Genomic DNA, 9,928 nt, shown 5'->3' on the forward strand with positions numbered 1-9,928 from the left:
TGAATGAATGAATGAATGAATGAATTGGGCTCCAAAGCCATGCCATGCCTCAGTTTCACAGACAAGGGTTTACCCTGCTGAGAGATGGCCCCTTCGCGTCCGCCAGACCCCTCTGTGCCCGGAACACTGGGGAGTTGGCTCCCACGGTGGGGTCCCTGATGGCTGTGCCGTCTGTCCCCACAGCCAGACCAGACGCTCCTCACCGACAACTGTCAGCAGCAGTGCACGTGCCACGCAGGTCAAGGCGTGGTGTGCCAGGAACACAGCTGCAAGCCGGGGCAGGTGTGCGAGCCCTCCGGAGGTGTCCTGAGCTGTGTCACCAAAGGTGCTGGGCAAGGGTGTGGCTGATGGGACTAGTGACAAAGGACAGGGACTCTGGAGCTGAGGGCGGCATGACTGGGTGTTCACGGTGGGAGGTGTGCAGGACTAAGGATTGAGACCTCAGACCTGGGGACCCCTCGGCTGTGTCTCTCAGGGGCAGAGACCCTCCACTCTGGGAGGCGGGGACCACTGTGGGGGCATCCAAACTGTAGGGCCCCTCATGGCTTGGCTTCCCCGGGCAGATGTCAGAGACCCTCAGGATAGGCAGGGACAAGCACACTTTTTCTTTAAAGGGCTAGGTGGCAAATTCTCATACTCGGAGCTATGTGGTCTCAGTCACAACTACTTAACTTCGCAATTGTGGCATGAAAGCAGCCACAGACTATGTAGGTGAAGAGGTAGGTGCGGCTCCAGTAAAACTTTGTAACACAAAAACAGGCAGCCCGAGATGCCACAGTTTGCTGACCACGGGTATGTGGGAGCAGGCTCGGGGCTTCAGACGCCAGCACCGAAGGACATGGGAGAGGCTGGGCTCCCCAAAGGCAGAGTTCGCAGATCTCAGGCACAGAGACTCCCATGAGGGGAGACCTTGGACGTGGGGACCCTCCTCAAGTGGAGGATCAGGATTTCCAGGGGTACAGTCTCAGACGTGGGTCCCCCAGTCTTAATCTGGGACACAGAGCCATCCCAGGGCTGGTTTCTTAGGGTGAAGGACAGAGAACCCCCTCTCTCCCAAGGATGAGAGAATGGGACCTCCAACACTGCGGGGCAGGGGCTGAGACCCTCGGGATAACAGGGACTCCCAGGGATGGGGGTACATCTTGGTCAGGGTCCCGTCAACAGACAGAAAGCACACAGTCGTTTGAATAGGGGAGGTTTAACGTAGAGAGTCATTCACTCGCAATAGGGAATTGACGCCTAAAGCGTAAAGAGAGGGCTAAAGAATACAAGGGTAGCAGGTACGGGGACCAGCCCCTCCCTCTAGGGCTAAATCGGAGCATGCGAGGATGGAGAAATTGGGAAGGGGACGCCCCACGCCCCCACGCTAAGGCCGATTCCGATCTCACTGGAGAGGGTGCAGCTATAGCCCACTGGGTGGGAGAGAGGTTCGTGCAGGCCGGAGCTGGCAAGAAGGAAACCCGTCCCTGCGGAGCCAGCCGTGGCGGGTGCACCTCGCTGAGGGTGGCCCCGCACCCAGGCAGGAGCTGGAAGGGCAGAGCGGGCGGGAAGCGGGACCAGGAGCCCCGCCCTCCTGCAGTGACTCTCCAGCGCCCTCTACTGACGAAGCCTGACGCCGTGGGTGGCTTTGAAGCTGAGAGGCAAAAAATGGGTAACTGGTACAGGAGGAGAGAGGAGGAAGTTTGCAGGCTGGCATCTTGCACGCAGGGGTTCCAAAAGCTGGGGTCACAGATGTAGCGATCCTAGGGAGAGGGTCTTGTACACAGAAGCCTTTCAGGACAGGGCCTCAGGCATGAGGGTAGTGTCTCAAATGTGGCAACCCTTAGGGATGGAGTCTTGCACAGAGGGACCCCCAGGCCATGGGACTTAGATATAGGACCCCAGGGTTAGATCTCAAATGTTGGGACCCCTGGCACAGGGTTCTCATCAGAAGGTCCCCCAGGACCCTAGTCTTGGGCACATAGACCTCCAGGATGTGGTTCTCAGATGTGGAGACCCCCAGGTAGCTAGGATCTCAGGCATGGGGGACCCTGGGGCCTGGGTCTTGAACACGGAGAACCCTGGGGCTGGAGTCTCAGACATGAATGGCTTCAGGGCTGGCATCTGAGACACAGGGACCCCTGGGGCTCAGGTCTCAACCTGGGTCCCCTGGGGCTGAGATCTCAAGCAAGGGAACCCTGGAGACTTCATCTCAAACAGAAAACCGCAGGGCCTGGGTCTCAGACATAGGGACCCTAGAGCCTGGGTCTTGGCTGTAGGGCCTGGGTCTAATGCTCAGAGCCAGTGTCCCCGGCACGGACTGGGGCAGAGGCAGGGGACCAGCCGTCCTTATGGTGGGCAGCCCCTCAAGGTCTTCTCTGCTCTGTCCCCAGACCCGTGTGACGGTGTGACATGCCGGCCACAGGAGACATGCAAAGACCAGGGTGGCCAGGGCGTGTGCGTGCCCAACTATGACGTCATGTGCTGGCTGTGGGGCGACCCACACTACCAATCCTTCGATGGCCAGACCTTTGACTTCCAGGGCACCTGTGACTACGTGCTGGCAACAACTGCCTGCCTGGGGGTCAGCGCCCAGGGCCTGACACCCTTCACCATCACCACCAAGAACGAGAACCGGGGCAACCCTGCCGTGTCCTACGTGAGGCTCGTCACCGTGTCTACCCTTGACACCAACATCTCCATCCACAAGGACGAGATTGGCAAAGTTCGGGTACGTTTGGCAGGACGGTCCCCTGAGCTCCCTGGAGGGGTCCTGGAGGGGACAGTTGGGAGCTCAAGGTTCTCTGTCTTCACCCAGGCCTGAAACAAAATGACAACAAAAACAACAGTAATTACAGCAAAAATAGCACCTTTTCACTGGGAATTAAACGAGCCTCGCCCTCTGCTAAGGGCTTTAATGTAGGACTTCAACACAGCGCAGGCACTAAATGCCTGGTGGCGAGTGCGTGGAAGAGATGTCCAGACACAGAGATGCACGGAGAACGAGGAGGGAGGGAGGAAGAGAAGAGAGACAGAGACAGAGAGAAACTCGAGAGAGAAAAAAAGAAGGGAAGATGCAGAGATAGAGAGACAGACCTAGGTAAAGAGACAGGGAGAGACGCGAAGACAGAGACAGAAAGGAGGGAGACAGAGGTCGAGAGAGAGATCTAGAAAAAGCAGAGTGAGGTTTTATTCCCCAGGGCCTGGACTAGGACAGGTGTCCACAGTTATGGTCAAATAACAATGTAGCTGTCAGTCGTGAGGAAGACCTTGGTAGGAGGAGAGGGAGGGGGGGCCAGAGCTGGGCCCACCCACCTCCAGTAAGTCATGTTTGCCTCCTTCCCTCCTTCCCCCAGGTGAACGGGGTGCTGACAGCGCTGCCTGTCTCGGCGGCCGGTGGGCGGCTTTCAGTGACCCATGGCGCGTCAAAGGCGGTGCTGGCAACCGACTTTGGGCTGCAAGTCACCTACGACTGGGATTGGCGGGTGGAGGTGATCCTGCCCAGTAGCTATCACAGTGCAGTGTGTGGGCTCTGCGGGAACATGGACGGCGACCCCAATAATGACCAGGTCTTCCCCAATGGCACACTGGCTCCTTCGATACCCATCTGGGGTGGCAGCTGGCGAGTCCCAGGCTGGGATCCACTGTGCTGGGACGAATGTCAGGGGTCCTGCCCAACGTGCCCCGAAGACCAGCAGGAGGAGCTTAAGGGCCCTGGCTTCTGTGGACCCCTGGCCCCTGGCACAGGGGGCCCCTTCGCCGCCTGCCATGCCCAAGTGCCACCTGACAGCTTCTTCGAGGGCTGTGTTCTGGATGTCTGCCTGGGCGGTGGGGCCCACAACTTACTTTGCCAGGCACTGGCTTCCTATGCTGCCGCCTGCCAGGCTGCTGGGATTGTCATCGAGGACTGGCGGACGCAGGCCGGCTGTGGTGAGTGTTGGGGGCAGGAGCTGGGGGCAGGGCCCTGTCTCCGTGGGGCTGGCTTGGTTTCCTTCCAGTCCCTCTGGGTCTTTCTGTTCTTTTCTCTCTGTGTCTGTCTTTCTGTCACTTGGCGCTTCTCTCTGCGTCTCATTTGATCGTCTCTGTCTCTGTTTCTCATTCTTTCTCTCTGCATCTCCCTCGGTTTCTGTTTGGGTCTCTCTGTTTCTCTCATTTCTTTCTCTGTGTCCCTCTCTGTCTCTGTCTCCTCCCACGCTGTCCTCTGACACCCCTGACACTATTCTTTCTGTTTTTCTCCTTCCCGCTCCCTCATCCTCCCACAGAGATGTCCTGCCCAGAGAACAGCCACTACGAGCTCTGTGGCTCACCCTGTCCAGCCAGCTGCCCGTCCCCTGCACCCCCCGCGACCTCAGCCCCATGTGAGGGCCCCTGCGCCGAGGGCTGCCAGTGCGACCCAGGCTTCGTGTTGAGTGCCGACCGCTGCGTGTCCCTTCAAGACGGCTGTGGCTGCTGGGCCAACGGCACCTACTATGAGGCGAACAGCGAGTTTTGGGCTGATGACACCTGCTCCCAGTGGTGTCACTGTGGGCCTGGGGGTGGCTCGCTGCTTTGCAAGCCTTCTAGCTGCGGACAGGGTGAAGAGTGTGCCCTCCTGCCCTCTGGCCAGCACGGCTGCCACCCCATCAGCACGGCTGAGTGCGAGGCCTGGGGTGACCCCCATTATATCACCCTGGATGGGCACCAGTTCGACTTCCAAGGCACCTGCGAGTACCTGCTGAGCGCGCCCTGCAATGGATCGTCCACGAAGGCTGAGAACTTCAGCGTCACTGTAGTCAACGAGCACCGGGGCAGCCAGGCTGTCAGCTACACCCGCAGTGTCACCCTGCATATCTACGGCCACTCCCTGACCCTGAGTGCCCTCTGGCCCGGGCAGCTACAGGTGAGGAGGGCTGTGGGCCAGACAGGAGCACGTCCAGCCTCGGGGCTGCCCGAGATGGTAAGGAGCCCCCCATTCCTCTGAGCACCTTCGGCAGCTTAGCCGCCGCGTGATGCAGAGGTTCCGAGGCCTAGGAGCCAGCTGGCTTGGAGCAGTGGCATCCCCCTCTCTGAGCCTTAGTTTATCCCTCTGTAAAATGGGTCTAAGAAAAGTACCTGCTTCAGAGAAGCCTGAGGAGCCAGTGGCTTCGTGTCTATTGATTATAAGAGAGGAGGTTGTGTGCTCGGAGCGCCACAGGCAGTGCAGCCAGGATTCAAACCCGTATTTGCGCCTCTCACCGCCCCTCATCGCCCCCCTGCAGGTGGACGGCGAGCTCGTGGCGCTGCCCTTCCAGCTGGACTCGGGCCTGCACGCGTACATTAGCGGCGCCGACGTGGTGGTCACCACGACCTTCGGGCTCTCCCTGGCTTTTGACGGGAGCAGCTCCGTGCGCCTGCGCGTGCCGGCGGCGTACGCGGGCGCCCTCTGTGGCCTGTGCGGGAACTACAACAAGGACCCCGCGGACGACCTGGAGGCGGTGGGCGGGGACCCAGCGGGCTGGCAGGTGGGCGGTGATCCGGGCTGCGGGGAGTGCGTGCCGGGGCCATGCCCGGAGCCGTGTACGCCCGAGCAGCAGGAGCCCTTTGGCGGCCCAGATGCCTGCGGCGTGATCTCTGCCCTCGACGGCCCGCTGGCGCCCTGCCACTGCTTCGTGCTGCCGGAGAAGTACTTTGAGGCCTGCCTGCTGGACACCTGCCAAGCTCAGGGTCATCCGGGAGGCCTCTGCCCTGCCGTGGCCGCCTATGTAGCAGCCTGTCAGGCTGCTGGGGTCCAGCTCGACGAGTGGAGGCGGCCAGACTTCTGTCGTGAGTACTGATCCCTGCATGGTCCACCTAGTGGGGTCTTTCTCCGCCCTTCCCAGGACTCCAAGACAAGAAAGCGCCTTCTCTTCCTACATGGGTCTCAGGGACCACCCCCCTTCCCCTGAGCCAGCTGTCTCCCATCGGAGAAACACCTTGACATTCAGACACTCAAATACACCATGTCAGCTCCAGCAGCAGGGGAGACTCAGTTACAGACACCTGCTCAGAAACCCCGGGCCCAGTAAGCTCTCAGGAATTCGTGGGCCATGTGCTCCGATCTCCTAGTGATGTAGATCCGGGTGGCTGGCCCTGTCCAAGTCCCATAGCAAAATACCCCTAGTCAGAGAGACCTAGTGAGTTACACCCGGTCAGATGCCCCTTGACTGTTTCACACGCTGAAATGCACCTAGTGACACAGAGTTGGTCCCATACCTTCAGTGGCGTCTGGCTGGATTATGCACTGAAGCAAACTGGTCAGAAACATCCAGATGGAATCAGGAGTCTGACTCAGCCCCAGGCAGACGCGCAGACTCACAGTTAGATAGTCCCGGGCGGTCCCTTTAGGCAGGTCTCCTCGGTCAGATTTATCCTGTCACACCCTGAGACAGATCATGTCAGAGGGACACCGATGCTCCAGGTGGACACCCACAGCTCGGGCAGGGAGGTGTGCTCGGGCAGATCCACGCCCCGACACACAGCTGGCCCCGTACCGCAGTCACACGCACACCCTGAGATGCCCACAGCGGGTTCTAATCCTGCGTGTCACGGTCAGACACACATGATCACATTCACCCAGGCAGATCGCCTGATGTTTGGAAATACTCGGTCAGGTTAACACGCAACCTGGCAGAGGGACCTGTTCGTATCCCCCTCCCCCGGCTTGAGTGCCGAACCCCCAGTCTGATGCGCTGGATTAGATGCCCACACCCAGTGACACCCAAGCTGACCGGGCAGTTCTCTCTCAGGACCTTCCCCTGCCCCCCAGTCCTGCCTGGTTCTTCCCTCCTTTGTCCTTCTCTCCCCCCCACCCACGGCTGCCTGGCTCATCTCATCCCCACCTTGTCCCCACAGCCTTTGAGTGCCCTGCCCACAGCCACTACGAGCTCTGCGGTAACTCCTGCCCCGTGAGCTGCCCGAGCCTCTCGGCCCCCGAGGGCTGCGAGCCAGCCTGCCGAGAGGGCTGCGTTTGCGACGCTGGCTACGTGCTCAGCGGCGACACCTGTGTGCCCGTGGGCCAGTGCGGCTGCCTCCACGATGGCCGCTACTACCAGCTGGGCGAGGCCTTCTACCCGGGCCCTGAGTGCGAGCAGCGCTGTGAGTGCGAGCCGGGTGGCCAGGTCAGCTGCCAGGAGGGCGAGGCCTGTGGGCCCTATGAGGAATGCCGGCTGGAGAACGGTGTCCAGGCCTGTCACCCCACGGGCTGTGGCCGCTGCCTGGCCAGCGGGGGCATCCACTACATCACCCTTGACGGCCGTGTCTATGACCTGCATGGCTCCTGCTCCTATGTCTTGGCCAAAGTCTGCCACCCGGAGCCTGGGGATGAGGACTTCACCATCGTGCTTGAGAAGAACGCAGCTGGAGACCAACGCCTGGTGGTCACGGTGGCTGATCAGGTTGTGACCCTGGCTCGGGGGCCACAGGTGAGTGGACACGGCCCCATCCTGGGGGTTCTGAGGAGACATGACCCCACCCAAAAGGGTCTCAGAGGGACATTGCCCCAACCCGGGGGTTCTGAGGGGGACACAGCCCTAACCTTGGAGGGTTTGGTGGGGAAGGGTCCCACCCTGGGAGTTCGGGAGGGAAGGGGAGACACAGCTCTGCCCTGGGGCTGTGAGGGGACAGCCTCACCTGTGGTTCCGTGAGTCCCTGACCTACCTGACCCTCCCACCCAGGTCACTGTGGATGGCGAGACGGTGGCCCTGCCTGTGGCTGTGGGCAGCGTGCGGGTGACTGCCGAGGGCCGAAACGTGGTTCTGCAGACCGCCAAGGACCTGCGGCTCCTCTTTGACGGCGACGCCCACGTCCTCATATCCATCCCTACCCCTTTCCACGGACGACTCTGTGGCCTCTGTGGGAACTTCAATGGCAACTGGAGCGATGACTTTGTCCTGCCCAGTGGCACACAAGCCCCCAGCGTGGAAGCCTTTGGAGCTGCGTGGCGGGCGCCCGGCTCCTCCGAGGACTGTGGTGAGGGCTGCGGGCCCGAAGGCTGCCCCGTGTGCTTGGCAGAGGAGACGGCGCCATATGAGGGCAAGGAGTCCTGCGGGCAGCTCCGCGACTCCCAGGGCCCCTTCGCGACCTGCCATGCGCTCCTGAGTCCCTCTGAGTACTTCCGCCAGTGCGTGTACGACCTGTGTGCCCAGAAGGGTGACGAAGCCTTCCTCTGCCGCAGCCTGGCAGCCTACACAGCAGCCTGTCAGGCTGCCGGCGCGGCCGTGAAGCCCTGGAGGACAGACAGCTTCTGCCGTGAGTGTCCGTGGGTCCCTCGGAGGACTCCAGACCAGGCGCGGGGGCATCTCCTGAGCTGTTCCTGCTGTGTTCATCTCAGAGCAGGCCCTCCCTGCCCACCCACCCCCTTCTCCCCCTTTCCCTCCTACCCTCTGACTGCCCCTTCTCAGACTCCTTACCAGGGCCCGGTCTCCTCAAACCTCAAATTCGCTTCTTCCCTGGGGCTCTGTCCTGGACTTTTTCTGCAGTGGCCTGGAAGGGACAGTCGGGTGGTTCGGGACGTGCACACAATCAAGCCCGAGTCTGAGGCTCACCTGGATCCCCCCCGACCCTAGGACAAGACCACAGCCCATTAGGGCCCCCAAACCAGGACTGTACCTCTCCTTCAAATCCCCAGGGCAGCGACACCTCCCCTCAGATTCTCCAGGACAAGGCAATGGCCCCTCGTGCCCCAGGGCAGAGCTGTGTCTCCTTCAGTCTCCTAAGGGCAGGACGTACACTCAGGGCCAGCGTCCACACCCACAGCCCTAGATTTGTTCAGTGTTGACGGTGGACCCTGTCTGGCTCCAGGCCTGAACTCTCTCCTGACTGCCTGCCCCAGGGGTCCAGGGGCCTCCTGGACACCTTCCCCTGGGCGTCCTTAGAGTCCCTCACCCCTGCTGTGTTCCCAGCTGAAATCAGCATTTCACCCAAACCTGGTCCCCCTTCCCTCTACCCCGGTGCCCATCTCGGGACAGCCACAGCGTCTCTCAGCTGCTCAGCCAGAGCCCGGGGCCTTACACTGGGCGTTTCCCCCGGGTCCTCACAGCCTCTGTCCCCGCCCCGACCCCGCCCCTTCCCTGCTCCCTATCCTATTCAACCCCTCTGTCCCCCCAGAACTCCCTGCCCATGACCCCCATCCCATCCGACCCCTCTGTCTATACCCGCTCGATGCAGCGTGTTCACTGTTACCGTCTGCCTCCCTGCACGTGAGCTCTGAAGCTGCCTTACCGCCACGTCCCCAGCACCACCCAGCCTAGGGCTTGCTGCGCAGTGGGTCCCATTATTTACGCCGTGCCCGCTGGAATGTGACCCTGCCCTGCCTCCTCCCCCTGCAGCGCTCCAGTGCCCTGCCCACAGCCACTACTCCGTCTGCACGCACACCTGCCAGGGCTCCTGCGCCGCTCTCTCCGGCCTCACGGGCTGCACCACCCGCTGCTTTGAGGGCTGCGAGTGCGACGACCGCTTCCTGTTCTCCCAGGGCGCCTGCATCCCGGTCCAAGACTGCGGCTGCACCCACGGTGGCCGATACTTGCCGGTGAGGAGGGATTTGCGGTGGGCAGGGAGGGTGGAGCTTCGCCGGGCTGAAGTCAAGGTGTTGACAGGGTGGCGCTCCCTCCAGAGGCCGTAGGGGAGACCCTGGTCCTTGCCTCTTCCAGCTTCTGGTTGCCACACACATTCCCTGGTTGTGGCCACATCGCTCCAAGCCATGCCTCCTCTTCCTCTGTGTGTGTCGTAAAATCTCCCTCTGCCTCCCTCTTATACGGATACACGCAATTGCATTTGGAGCCCACCCAGCTCATCCAGGATAAATTTTCCATCTCAAGATCCCTAATTTAATCACATCGGCAAATGCCTTTTTTGCATATAAGGTAATATTTACTGGTTTCGGGGACAAGGGCCACCATTTGGCCTACACATTTCCCTCCCCGACCTCATTTCTTCACCTACAAAATGGTTAATC

At 61.0% G+C, this 9,928-nt stretch overlaps 1 protein-coding gene across 1 annotated transcript in view; it reads left to right on the forward strand.

Annotated features, from left to right (window-relative positions):
- Positions 1–9,928, forward strand: part of FCGBP (Fc fragment of IgG binding protein) — a 68,037-nt gene that overhangs the window by 38,562 nt on the left and 19,547 nt on the right. Inside the window, exons 11-18 of the mRNA XM_012656970.1 lie at positions 184–325; positions 2,373–2,710; positions 3,336–3,909; positions 4,242–4,858; positions 5,217–5,760; positions 6,829–7,397; positions 7,650–8,223; positions 9,303–9,502. Coding sequence (XP_012512424.1) covers positions 184–325; positions 2,373–2,710; positions 3,336–3,909; positions 4,242–4,858; positions 5,217–5,760; positions 6,829–7,397; positions 7,650–8,223; positions 9,303–9,502 — 3,558 coding nt within the window. The remainder of the gene's footprint in view (positions 1–183; positions 326–2,372; positions 2,711–3,335; positions 3,910–4,241; positions 4,859–5,216; positions 5,761–6,828; positions 7,398–7,649; positions 8,224–9,302; positions 9,503–9,928) is intronic.

Source organism: Propithecus coquereli, unplaced genomic scaffold (assembly GCF_000956105.1).
Source record: "Propithecus coquereli isolate 6110/MARCELLA unplaced genomic scaffold, Pcoq_1.0 Scaffold53, whole genome shotgun sequence".
NCBI lineage: Eukaryota > Metazoa > Chordata > Mammalia > Primates > Indriidae > Propithecus > Propithecus coquereli.